This window comes from Lampris incognitus, chromosome 2 (genome assembly GCF_029633865.1).
Source record: "Lampris incognitus isolate fLamInc1 chromosome 2, fLamInc1.hap2, whole genome shotgun sequence".
NCBI classification, from domain to species: domain Eukaryota; kingdom Metazoa; phylum Chordata; class Actinopteri; order Lampriformes; family Lampridae; genus Lampris; species Lampris incognitus.
Window position 1 is genome coordinate 57,745,411 of NC_079212.1, and position 14,299 is coordinate 57,759,709.

The 14,299-nt window shown below is 50.7% G+C and overlaps 1 protein-coding gene across 1 annotated transcript in view; it reads right to left on the reverse strand.

Annotated features, from left to right (window-relative positions):
• The window catches only part of LOC130106647 (protein-serine O-palmitoleoyltransferase porcupine-like), an 87,477-nt gene that overhangs the window by 49,934 nt on the left and 23,244 nt on the right, over positions 1-14,299 (reverse strand). The window contains exon 8 of the mRNA XM_056272830.1: positions 13,191-13,291. Within this exon, the coding sequence (XP_056128805.1) occupies positions 13,191-13,291 (101 nt within the window). The remainder of the gene's footprint in view (positions 1-13,190; positions 13,292-14,299) is intronic.

Consider the following 14,299-nt stretch of genomic DNA (forward strand, 5'->3'; position numbering starts at 1 on the left):
TTCCCCGTTTCTCAGGGGTCAACACAGCAGATTTTGTTTCCATCGGTACCCTGTGAGGGGACAGCACCAATGGCGGCTTTTGCTAACTCAGGCCTTGACAGATCCGGTGTGGTCTTCTCAATCCGCATACTGATATGGCAAAATTTTACATCGGAGGCTCTTCCTGACACAACCACTAACCCTATGGATGGGGGCACAGGTAAAGCACTGGATGCCATGCCAGTATTCACGGACTTGCACCCATGCCTGTCGCCATATGCATCTACCTCGAGTTACAGAAAATCATTACAACATTTACGTACGTCTTATTCAAACAATGGCCATGAAAAAAGGTCAAAAGGCAGCTGGAGTTCCTGGTAAGTACCACATGCTCACCTTGAAAATAGAGACTTGGATTTGGTATGTCAGCTACAAGAACAGCTCTATACCTAATGCTGTGCTGTAGCATGTTTTGGAGGAAAGATTAAAGTGAGCTAGCAGGGTAGTGATCAGGGTAGTGAGCTAGTAGTGTAGTGATCAGAGTAGTGAGCTAGCAACGTAGTGATCAGAGTAGTGAGCAAGCAGGGTAGTTATCAGGGTAGTGAGCTAGCAGGGTAGTGATCAGGGTAGTAATCAGGGTAGTGAGCTAGTAGGGTAGTGAGCTAGTAGGGTACTGATCAGGGTAGAGAGCTAGCAGGGTCAGGTTGTATAGGAATGCAAGTAACAGTGCTGTGTATTCAGAATCTGTAGTCAGCCTACGTTATGTTTTGAAACACCAATATTCAAATTACAGTTACTATATCAATTTTGAGGAGAATACTTTCCTCCTAATCAGGACTGGTGTTACAGGTGGGAATATATGGTCACATTTCATTGGCAGGTAAGCACAAGATCACACAAAAACTGAAAACCAAGGTATGGAAATTGTCTTTTAAACGGCAGGCTTAGACTGCAGTCTGCAATGACAAAACACATGGAAAACATTAATTTGTCACAATAGACTTACAAGATGGTTGTGAGACCAGCTATGTTATATGGTTTGGAGACAGTGGCACTGATGAAAAGACAGGAGGTAGGGCTGGAGGTGGCACTGTTAAAGATGATAAGATTTTCATTGGGAGTGATGAAGAAGGACAGGATTAGGAACGAGTATATTAGAGGGACCGCTCAGATTGGACAGTTTGGAGACAAAGCAAGAGAGACCAGATTGAGATGGTTTGGACATGTGTGGAGGAGAGATGCTGGGTATGTTGGGAGAAGGATGCTGAATATGGAGCTGCCAGGGAAGGCCAAAGAGGAGGTTTATGGGTGTGGTGAGGGAGGACATGCAGGTGGCTGGTGTGACAGAGGAAGATGCAGAGGACAGGAAGAGATGGAAACGGATGATCCGCTGTGGCGTCCCCTAACGGGAGCAGTCGAAAGAGGTAGAGATGGATACCTTACCAACTACGATACAAGTTTCAATAATTTTTGCTTTGACACTACCTGGTTGTAAACGAGTGTAAGTGGCTTAAGAGCATTGCGGAGGTCATTTGGTGGGAGGGACTTAGCACAGTGATTACGAGACAGCAGAGAGAAAGGTGGAAGGATTTGTACTGGAATGTTCAACCTTACCTATTGCAGATTTAATACAACATTACATTACAGTCATTTAGCCAATGCTTTAATCCAAAGCGACTTACAATAAGTGCATTTAACGTAGGAAATCAGGAGAACTACCAGTCATCAGAGGTCATAAGTGCATCTAAACAAGCATCTAAGAGCAAAACCAGTGCTAAAATAAAAGCGCGAGATTTTTTTTTTAAATGAGTGAATACAGTAAGTGCTAAGAACAAGTAACAGGGTAGTAGTTCTTGAAGAGGTGAGTTTTCAACCTGCGCCGAAAAATGGGCAGCGACTCCGCTGTCCTGACATCAGTGGGGATCCAAAGGAGTTGAATCAAGTGCAACTAGACTTGGTATATATCCGTGAAGACGTTTCGCCTCTCATCCAAGAGGCTTCCTCAGTTCGTGCCTTTCTGACTAGACCAAGCTAGTCTGACTGGCTGGTGATGATACTCAGTATTTATCCTCAAGGAGTCGTTGTCAGAGCTATTGATATGCGTGGCTCTTTGTGATCCGATGTTTACCAACGCCCGTTGCTACCAGAGCCATAGATATGCGTGGCTCTTTTGTGTACCGATGTTATGGCCACGCCCGTCGTTATCGGAGCTATTGATATGTGTGGCTCTCCTGTGCTCCGATGTCCAGCCGCGCCCGTCGCCATCGGAGCTGTTGATTTGCATTTGTTTAGCAGCGACGGTCGTTGGGGGTGTTAGTTTCGACTTCATTATTAGGTGGTCATGAGAGTCGTTGGAGCTGTTAGTGACTGACTGTTGTTCTTGGAGGCTAGGCTTCTTGAGTCTCCTGGGTAGAGATGAAAGGACAGCATTGTAAGTGGGAGATACTAGGTGGTGTCACAGACCTCCTCCTCTGTTGAGGGATGGTTTTTCCAGTTTGGCATAGATGGCTTCCTTCACCCCTCTTTCAAACCATCTATCTTCTCCATCCAAAATGTGTACGTTGCTGTCCTCGAAGGGGTGTGTCTTCTCCTTTAGGTGAAGATAGACTGCTGAGTCTTGTCCTGAGGAGTTTGGCCTTCTGTGTTGGGCCATCCGTTTGTGTAGTGGTTGTTTGGTTTCTCCTATGTATAGGTCAGCGCAATCCTCATTGCATTGTACAGCATACACCAGATTGCTTTTTCGGGTGTGTGGTACACGGTCTTTGGGATGAACCAGTCTTTGTCGGAGTGTGTTGCTGGGTTTGAAGTATACCGGGATGCGGTGTTTGTTGAAAATTCTCCTGAGTTTCTCGGAGACCCCAGAAACATACGGGATGACTGTGTTATTCCTTCTGTTCCTTTTCTCCTCCTCGCTCACCTGGTTGGTCTTTTTGGAACGTGTTGCAGTTTTCACAAAGGTCCAACTGGGGTAGCCGCAGGTTTTTACAGCTCCCCTCAGGTGTTTTGTGTTCTTCTCGTTGGGCCTGAGTGCTGCTGGGCACACTGTCAGCTACGTGTTGCAAAGTTCTGATGACGCTCAGTTTGTGTTCCAGCGGGTGGTGTGAGTCGAAAAGTAGATATTGGTCTGTGTGTGTAGGTTTCCTGTAAACCCCAATGTAGAGACTCCTGTCTTCCCCAATGTGGACGTCACAGTCCAAGAAAGGCAAACTGTTGTTCTTGACGTCTTCCCTTGTGAACTTAATGTTCATGTCCACTGAGTTGATGTGTTTGGTAAAAGCTTGCACCTCTTGTGTTTGGATTTTGACCCATGTGTTGTCCACATACCTGAACCAGTGGCTCGGAGGTGTTCCTCTGAAGGAGTTCAGGGCCCTGTGTTCTACCTCTTCCATATATAAGTTGGCCACAATGAGCGATACTGGTGAGCCCATTGCACAGCTGTGTTTCTGTCTGTAAAACTGGCCCCTGAATTGGAAATATGTAGTGTTCAGGCAAAGGTCCAGTAGTTGGCAAATCTGGTCTGGGCTGAGGTTGGTCCTATTGTGGAGAGTGTCATCCCGTAGCAAACGTTGCCTCACAGTTTCCAAAGCCTCCATGGTTGGGATGCAGGTGAATAACAAGGTCACGTCGTAGGATACCATGGTTTCATCCGGTTCCAGTTTTACGCCTTGGACCTTGTCCACGAAGTCAATGGAGTTTTGGATATGGTGAGGTGTTTCGCCCACTAAAGGGGTCAAGATGTTGGCTATATGTTTGGCAATGTTGTACGTGACCGGGTTTATGCTGCTGACGATGGGCCTGGATCTTAGGGAGTCCATATATGCATGGAATGTTATCTTGTGGGTAGAGATGGTGGTATTGTATCCAATCAATGGTTCCTCCTTTCTGTAATTTCTGTAGGTACTCTATTATTCTCCTCTTGTAACCACTAGTAGGATCGCGTCTCAGAGGTTCATAGGTGTCGGTGTCGCTGAGTAATGACGTGACCCCTCTGACATCATAACGTCTTCACGGATATATACCAAGTCCAGTTGCACTTGATTCAACTCCTTTGGATAACCATGACCTGGATGAATAAGAACATTCACAGGCATCAGTTGAGAGTTCATTCCACCACTGTGGGGCCAGGACAGAAAAGAGCCATGACCGGGTCGATCGGCAGCAGGGGCCTCTGAGCGACGGGGCAACCAGGCATCACGTGGCAGCAGAGCGAACTGGTTGGGTGGAGGTGTAGGGCTTGACCATGTCCTGGAGATAGGAAGGAGCTGTTCCTTTCACTGACCTGTAGGCTAGCACCAGAGTCTTAAACTGGATGCGATCAGCTACTGGGAGCCAGTGTAGGGACATGAGATGGGGACTTGTATGGGAGAACTTAGGGCGGTTGAACACCAGACGAGGATCACACCCAGATTCCTCACAGTCCGAGTTGGCGTCACCATGAAATTGTCAAAGGTGATGGCCAGGTCTTGGTGCGGGCAACCTTTCCCCAGGAGGAACATCAGTTCTGTCTTGTCCAGATTGAGCTTCAGGTGGTGTGTCGCCATCCACTCGGAGATGTCAGTCAAGCATGCAGCAATGCGTGTCTCTACTTGTGTGTCAGGGAGGAAAGGACAAGATCAGCTGGGTGTCATCAGCATAACAATGGTAAGAGAAGTAATGCAAGTGAATAACAGAACCCAGAGATGTCGTGTACAGGGAGAAAAGGAGAGGACCCAGAACCGAACCCTGTGGAATGCCCGTAGAAAGTCTGCGAGGCTCCGACACAGATCCCCTCCATGTCACCTGGTAGGAGCGACCCGTCAGGTAGGATGCAAACATTGAGAGTGCAGAGCCTGTGATACCCAGCCCCTCAAGGGTAGAGGAGGATCTAGTGGTTCACTGTGTCAAATGCAGCTGACAGGTCCAGGAGTATCAGGACAGAGGAGAGAGTTTGCTACCGCAGAGTGCAGCGACTCCGTCACTGCGAGGAGGGCCGTCTCTGTCGAGTGACCCCACTTGAACCCAGACTGGTTGGGGTCCAGCAGGTTGTTCTGGTGGAGGTACAAAGAAAGATGGTTAAATACAGCACATTCGAAAGTTTTGGATAGAAAGAGTAGAAGAGAAACCGGTCTGTAGTTTTTGATGTCAGAGGGGTTAAGTGATGGTTTCTTGAGAAAGGGGGTGACTCTAGCAGTCTTGAAGGCAGATGGAAAGCATACTGCCTGGAGGGAGGTGTTGATGAGGTAGGTTAGAAAGGGAAGGAGTTCAGGTGCTATAGAGTGAAGAAGAGGGGGGGGGGACCGGGTCAAGGGAGCATGTGGTGGGGCGACTGGATGTGATGAGGTTGAGGACCTCGTCGGGGGAGAGGGGAGCGAGGTGGGATAGGGTGGGACGTGCAGAGGTGAGGGCGGGTGCAGAGGGTGGGATAGTGCAAGCAGCACTAACCGGGTGGTGAGAAAAGGAGGATCTAATGTCATTTACCTTCTTGTCAATGAAGTTAGCGAAGTCATCAGGGAGAAGGGAGGAAGTAGGAGGAGGAGGTGGGGGTGGAAGAAGTGTAGAGAAGGTTTCAAAGAGGTTCTTAGGATTAGAGGCAGAGGATAGGATTTTAGAGCGATAGAAGGCAGCCTTAGTAGCAGAAAGGGAGGAGAAGAAAGTGGAAAGAAGAGATTGGAAGTTGAGAAGGTCCTCTGAGAGTTTGCCTTTTCTTCATTTGCGCTCTGCCACTCTTAGGCTCCGTCTGTCAGTACGTACTGAGTCGGACAGCTAAGGGGCAGGTGGAGTTGGGCGTGCAGGCCTGGAGGTGAGGGGACAGAGATTGTCCAGAGAAGTGGAGAGGGTAGAGAGAAGATCAGTAGCAGTGTCACGGGGTAGGAGAGAGAAAGATTCAGGTGTAGGGAGGATAGAGGTAACAGAGGAAGAAAGATCAGTGGCAGAGAGAGAGTGGAGGTGTCTATGGGTGGAAACCATGTGGGTAGCGGGAGGGGCTGAGGGGGGGTGAAGAGAGGGAGAGAGAATAGGACATGAAATAGTGGTCAGAGAGCTGGAGGAGAGTAACAGAGAGATTGGAAATAGAACAGTGTCTAGTAAAGATAAGGTCCAGCTGGTTGTCGGCCTTGTGGGTAGGAGGAGAGGGTGAGAGGTGAAGGTTAAAGGAGGAGAGGAAAGAGAGAAGAGGATCTAGCTTGTCAGTGTGGATGTTGAAGTCACCGAGAAGGATAAGTGCAGAGTCATCAACAGGGAAGTGTGAGACAAGTGTGTCAAGCTCATCCAGAAACTTATCAAGGGGGCCTGGTGGGCGGTACACAACCACAATGGTGAGTTTGAGGGGATAAGAGACAGTAATAGGATGAAATTCAAAAGAGGGCAGAGAAAATTGTGGAATGGAAACAAGAGAGTATTTTCATTTCAGGGAGATTAGCAGGCCAATACCACCACCCCTCCTCCCAGCTCTGGGAGTGTGAGAAAAAGAGTACACATCACACAGAGCTGCGGGTGTGGTAGTGTTTTCTGGCATGATCCAAGTCTCAGTTAGAGCAAGAAAGCTGAGGGAGAGCAAGGATGCGTAGCCAGAGATAAACTCAGCTTTCAGCACCACAGACTGGCAATTCCAGAGCCCTCTCGTCACCATCTGCTCAACGTGAGTGGAGAGAGTGGGATAGATGAGATTGGTAGGGTCACAGCACCTAGGAGTGGCCCAACGTCTATACCAGCCCCGGGAAGAGGACAGGACAGGAATGTGAAGGAAACACATAGTCTATACTAGGTACACAAAATACAGATGACAGACCGGATCTAAAAAGAGCAGTCCGTGCGTGACGAAGTCTTGGCTTGAAAAAGTCGCGCTTGCCTTTGTTTACTCTAGCCTTTGTGACAACCCCGGGGTCAGCCCGGCTTCAGCACCATGGCCAGTGACCCAACACAGCCCAGAAATGCACCTGGCCTCAATGAGAGGGAGGCTGAGCGACACACCTGGCCCCAATTGGAGGCTGATGAGGAGCCCCAAGATAAAAGGGAGCCAGAGACAGGGGCTGCCACGCCGCCTGTGAGTTCCGCTAGCCCCGCGGCTGCCACGCCGCCTGTGAGGTCCGCTAGCCCCGCGGCTGCCACGCCGCCGGTGAGGTCCGCTAGCCCCGCGGCTGCCACGCCGCCTGTGAGTTCTGCTAGCCCCGCGGCTGCCACGCCGCCGGTGAGTTCCGCTAGCCCCGCGGCTGCCACGCCGCCTATGAGTTCCGCGGCTGGCAGGCCGCCTTCGAGTCCCGCGGCTGGCAGGCCGCCTGCGTGTCCCGCGGCTGGCAGGCCGCCTTCGTGTCCCGCGGCTGGCAGGCCGCCTTCGAGTCCCGCGGCTGCCAGGCCGCCTGCGTGTCCCGCGGCTGGCAGGCCGCCTTCGTGTCCCGCGGCTGGCAGGCCGCCTTCGTGTCCCGCGGCTGGCAGGCTGCCTTCGTGTCCCGCGGCTGGTAGGCCGCCTTCGAGTCCCGCGGCTGCCAGGCCGCCTGCGTGTCCCGCGGCTGGCAGGCCGCCTTCGTGTCCCGCGGCTGGCAGGCCGCCTTCGAGTCCCGCGGCTGCCAGGCCGCCTGCGTGTCCCGCGGCTGGCAGGCCGCCTGCGTGTCCCGCGGCTGGCAGGCCGCCTTCGTGTCCCGCGGCTGGTAGGCCGCCTTCGAGTCCCGCGGCTGCCAGGCCGCCTGCGTGTCCCGCGGCTGGCAGGCCGCCTTCGTGTCCCACGGCTGGCAGGCCGCCTTCGTGTCCCGCGGCTGGTAGGCCGCCTTTGAGTTCCGCGGCTGCCAGGCCCCCTTTGAGTCCCGCGGCTGCCAGGCTGCCTTCGTGTCCCGCGGCTGCCAGGCCGCCTTTGTGTCCCGCGGCAGCCAGGCCGCCTTTGTGTCCCGCGGCTGCCAGGCCGCCTTCGTGTCCCGCGGCTGCCAGGCCGCCTTCGTGTCCCGCGGCTGGCAGGCCGCCTTCGAGTCCCACGGCTGGCAGGCCGCCTTCGAGTTCCGCGGCTGCCAGGCCGCCTTCGAGTTCCGCTAGCCCCGCGGCTGCCACGCCGCCGGTGAGGTCCGCTAGCCCCGCAGCTGCCGGGCCGATTTTGGGTCCCGCGGCTGCCAGGCCGCCTTCGTGTCCCGCGGCTGGCAGGCCGACTTCGTGTCCCGCGGCTGCCAGGCCGCCTTCGAGTTCCGCTAGCCCCGCAGCTGCCACGCCGCCTTCGAGTCCCGCGGCTGCCACGCCGCCTTCGAATCCCGCAGCTGGGAGGCCGCCTTCGAGTCCTGCGGCCATCCAACCGCCTCTGAAGCCTGGGCGCCCTCCCGATCGGTCCCAACCCTCGGGTCCCCCACCGGAGATGTTCTGCCTCCGGCGGCCTGGTCGCCCGCCCGACCGTTCCCAGTCCTCGGGCCGCCCGCCTGAGATCCTTGACCCGGGCTTCCTTCGTGGGAGGGGGAGTTGTGACAACCCCAGGGTCAGCCCGGCTTCAGCACCATGGCCAGTGACCCAGCACAGCCCAGAAATGCACCTGGCCTCAATGAGAGGGAGACTGAGCGACACACCTGGCCCCAATCGGAGGCTGATGAGGAGCCCCAGGATAAAAGGGAGACAGAGACAGTCCCCCGGGGGAGAGAGAAAGCTAGAGTTGTGTTGGCTGCCCAGCGTAGGAGCCAACGAAGACGGGAGTCAGCCAGCTCAGATGAGGAGCAGTACTCGTGTTGAACGTTTTTCTCGTGTGTCTTTTGAATAAATGCCCACAGCGGGCTCAACCTCTGTTTCGTTGCTGGGTCGGGTGCTAAGTTCCCCCGTGGTTGTCACACCTTCATTCAACCTAGGCTTGTTTGCCTGACGCTTCCAAGTAGCAGCAGAAATTTAAAGAACACTGATTGCTAATTGTCTGCCAGGAATGCAGGCCAAACCCTGGCCACTTAACACCCAATTGGCCAAAGAGGTACACTTAAAATAGACCTATTGCCCAGAAACTGGTCACTTATGTAAAGCTCTATCAAACCTCACACAATACTATTAAAACTGCAAACAGCAAGTTACCAAAGAAGTTAAACGGATAACTAAGTCAAAACAGCTAGGCAACAAGAAATATTTAAGGACACACTAGGTGAAAAACAGCTACAGCTAAAATAAGACAGCTGCAGCAAGAATAAGATCCCACTAGTTCCAACTGGGAACCAGCAGCAGATGTATAGAGAAAATGACTAATACTCAAGCAGCAAGAATAAGACTAACAGCAACTTGTTAAGCAAGAAAGATGATACTTACTCTATTCTAGATGAACCAGCAATTCAGAATCACTCCAGAAGTTGATTGAAACTGAACCAGGCCAGACTTATAAATCCCTGTGATGTTCTGGCCACACCCTGGCCACTTAACACCCAATTGGCCAAAGAGGTACACTGAAAAATAGACCTATTGCCCAGAAACTGGTCGCTTATGTAAAACTCTATCAAACCTCACACAATACAATTAAACCTGCAAACAGCAACATAACTTTGCCTTTCAAGATGTATTCATTTTTTTAGACGGGGGGGGGGGGGGTTCCCCATTTTTCTCCCCAATTGCATCCAGCCAATTACCCCAGTCTTCCGAGCCATCCCGGTCGCTGCTCCACCCCCTCTGCCGATCTGGGGAGGGCTGCAGACTACCACGTCTCCTCCGATACATGTGGAGTCACCAGCCGCTGCTTTTCATCTGACAGTGAGGAGCTTCACCAGGGGAACGTAGAGCATGAGAGGATCACGCTACTCCCCCCAGTACCCACCCCCCAAACAGATGCCCCGACTAACCAGAGGAAGTGCTAGTGTAGCGACCAGCACACATACTCACATCCGGCTTCCCACCCGCAGACTCTGCTAATTGTTTCTGTAGGGATGCCCGACCAAGCCGGATGTAACACGGGGATTCAAACTGGCGATCCCCGTATTGTTAGGCAACAGAATAGACCACCACACCTCCCGGACAACCTGAAGATGTATTGTAAATGTAATATAAATAAGTTGATCTTTTCATATGTTGTAAGTATATATGCTACAATTTACATTTAGGACAATGTAGCAGTAATCCAGGCACTAGATACTTTTCCAGAGTATTCTGAGCAAACCTGTGTGTTGCAAAACTGCTACACTGTCACCATGGGGATGCTCTCGTTATCTTCATGCTATCCATGCAATGTTCGCTTTTGTTCAGGCAAATAAAGTTGACGCTGAATTAGGCAGTGTGTTGGTGTGAATGCAATACAAATAAGGGGTAAAAAACTTGGGGTAAAAAAACAAGGGGTAAAAAACAAGGGTAAAAAAGACAAACAGAGAGCGAGATCACATTTCCTCCAGCCTGACAACCAACCTACTGTTTTGTTTAAATATTATTCCTCATGGATGACTTTGCCAACAATGTGTGCTGTAAACACAAAGGATCTCCACACACAAACACAAACACACACACACACACACACACACAAATAGGTCTCAAAACTCTACCAGGGTACTGCTGATCCTGGCTGACCTTGGAAAAGTAACATAAAACAATCAAAATTGCACATATAAGAGTGGCATCCACTCATGAACAGCTGTAACTTTACATAAATCATCATCATCATCATCATCATCATCATCATGTTTTTATCATCATCAATCATATTGTCCCCCCAACATGTGCTACAATATGCAGTTTGCAGCTACTATGCATCCTAGTAGAATTTATATTCTAAATACTGGACAGAGAGGAAAACTGTTTTTGTTGTAAGTACGGTAGTTAGTTCATCAGCAGCTTCCAGGACAGGCTTACATCTAATCACAAGACCAGTGGCACCACCACAGGGACAGATGGTTAGGTGACTCCACCCAGCACTGGAACCAAAGAAGCCGTCCAGATGAACCGTGAACCGCTTTCAATCTGAACACTGACATCCACTGAATAGATTTAAACCTCCCCCAGATATATCTACAAACCCCAATTCCAATGAAGTTGGGACGTTGTGTAAAACGTGAATAAAAACAGAATACAATGATTTGCAAATCCTTTTCCACCTATATTCAATTGAATACACTACAAAGACAAGATATTTAATGTTCAAACTGATAAACTTTATTGGTTTTTGCAAATATTCACTCATTTTGAATTTGATGCCTGCAACACGTTCCAAAGAAGCTGAGACAGGGGCAACAAAAACTGGGAAAGTTGAGGAATGCTCAAAAAACACCTGTCTGGAACATTCCACAGGTGAACAGGTTAACTGGAAACAGGTGAGTGTCCTGATTGGGTATAAAAGGAGCATCTCCGAAAGGCTCAGTCGTTCACAAGCAAGGATGGGGCGAGAGTCACCACTTTGTGAACAACTGCGTGAGCAAATAGTCCCGACAGTTTAAGAACAACGTTTCTCAATGTACAGTTGCAAGGAATTTAGGGATTTCGTCATCTCCAGTCCATAATATCATCAAAAGATTCAGAGAATCCGGAGAAATCTCTGCACGTAAGCGGCAAGGCCCAAAACCAACACTGAATGCCCGTGACCTTCGACCCCTCAGGCGGCACTGCATTAAAAACCGACATCATTGTGTAAAGGATATTACCAGGTGGGCTCAGGAGCACTTGGGGAAAACCATCGTCAGTTAACACAGTTCGTCACTACATCTACAAGTGCAAGTTAAAACTCTACCATGCAAAGCCAAAGCCATATATCAACACCACCCAAAAACGCCGCCGGCTTCTCTGGGCCCGAGCTCATCTGAGATGGACTGACGCAAAGTGGACAAGTGTGCTGTGGTCTGACGAGTCCACATTTCACATTGTTTTTGGAAATCATGGACGTCGTGTCCTCCGGGCTAAAGAAGAAAAGGACCATCCAGATTGTTCTCAGCGCAAAGTCCAAAAGCCAGCATCTGTGATGGTATGGGGGGGGGGTGTTAGTGCCAATGGCATCATGGGTAACTTGCACATCTGTGAAGGCACCATTAATGCTGAAAGGTACATACAGATTTTGGAGCAACATATGCTGCCATCCAAGCGACGTCTTTTTCAGGGACGTCCCTGCTTATTTCAGCAAGACAATGCCAAGCCACATTCTGCACGTGTTACACCAGCGGGGCTTCGTAGTAAAAGAGTGCGGGTACTAGACTGGCCTGCCTGCATTCCAGACCTGTCTCCCATTGATTATGTGTGGTGCATTATGAAGCACAAAATACGACAACGGAGACCCCGGACTGCTGAGCAAGTGAAGTCGAATGGGAAAGAATTCCACCTACAAAGCTTCAACAAGTAGTGTCCTCAGTTCCCAAACGCTTATTGAGTGTTGTTAAAAGGAAAGGTGGTGTAACACAGTGGTGAACATGCCCCTGTCCCAGCTTCTTTGGAACGTGTTGCAGGCATCACATTCAAAATGAGTGAATATTTGCAAAAAACAATAAAGCTTATCAGTTTGAACATTAAATATATTGTCTTTGTAGTGTATTCAACTGAATATAGGTGGGAAAGGATTTGCAAATCATTGTATTCTGTTTTTATTTACGTTTTACACAACATCCCAACATCATTGGAGTTGGGTTTTGTATATATATATAGATATATATATATATAGATATATCTCTATATACCCCCCCCCCAATTTTTCTCCCCAATTGTACCCAGCCAATTACCCCACTCTTCTGAGCCGTCCCGGTCTCTGCTCCAACCCTTTGCTGATCCAGGGAGGGCTGCAGACTACCACATGCCTCTTCCCATACATGTGGATTCACCAGCCGCTTCTTTTCACCTGACAGTGAGGAGTTTCACCAGGGGGATGTAGCGCGTGGGAGGATCACACTATTCCCCCCAGTTCCCCCTACCCCCTGAACAGGCACTCTGGCCGACCAGAGGAGGCACTAGTGCAGCGACCAGGAAACATACCCACATCCGACTTCCCACCCGCAGACACAGCCAACTGTGTCTGTAGGGACACCCAACCAAGCCGGAGGTAACACGGGGATTTGAACCGCCGATCCCCGTGTTGGTAGGCAACAGAATAGACCGCTAGGCTACCCGGATGCCCCATCTCTCCTGGATATTTTACTACCTGGATGACAAATGAATCTACAGAGGCATCAACAGCTGATCTGTAAACAACCAGCATGTTGTGTATGTGATGGAGCTGGGTGTAGTTAGTCAGGTTAGTTACCCGGCCACATCTACACACTCTGTCCCAGGAGGAGTTGTGTTGTTCATTCTGAAGTCACACACAGGCAGACACACCGGTGACCTGAATACTTGCTTACATGTGTTCAGCCAGCGAGACATGGGCATGTTCCAGGAGGTCACCACCAGCACCATGGACCGAGGCAGCTCCACGTGAAGGGGCTTCACCACTGTCATATCCCTACAGGAGCACACACACACACACACACACACACACACACACACACACACACACACACACACACACACACACACACACACACCAGCAAATGAGACGGGACTGCATCACCTTCACTTCACTTTTCATTGCCAGTGCTGCTTCACAGAGCTGAACCTGATTGATCCTCCAGCATGGACCCACATCATGTCACCATGTGAGCCCCATCTGTCCAAAGGGTCAAATCCAGCATGGACCCACATCATGTCACCATGTGAGCCCCGTCCCCCCTGCTGGTCAAATCCAGCATGGACCCACATCATGTCACCTTTTGAGCTCCACCTCCCCTGCTGGTCAAATCCAGCATGGACACACATATCATGTCACCATGTGAGCTCCGTCTCTCCTGCTGGTCAAATCCAGCATGGACACACATCATGTCACCATGTGAGCCCCACCCCCCCTGCTGGTCAAATCCAGCATGGACACACATCATGTCACCATGTGAGTTCCGTCTCTGCCAGTGCTGCTTCAAAGAGCTGAACCTGATTGATCCTCCAGCATGGACCCACATCATGTCACCATGTGAGCCCCGTCTGTCCAACTGGTCAAATCCAGCATGGACCTACATCATGTCACCATGTGAGCCCCATCCCCCCTGCTGGTCGAATCCAGCATGGATCCATATCATGTCACCATGTGAGCTCTGTCTCTCCTGCTGGTCAAATCCAGCATGGACACACATCATGTCACCGTGTGAGCTCTGTCTCTCCTGCTGGTCAAATCCAGCATGGACCCACATCATGTCACAATGTGAGCTCCGTCTCTTCTGCTGGTCAAATCCAGCATGGACACACATCATGTCACCATGTGAGCCCCGTCCCTCCTGCTAGTCAAATCCAGCATGGACACACATCATGTCACCATGTGAGCTCCGTCTCTCCTGCTGGTCAAATCCAGCATGGACCCACATCATGTCACCATGTGAGCCCCGTCCCCGCTGCTGGTCGAATCCAGCATGGATCCATATCA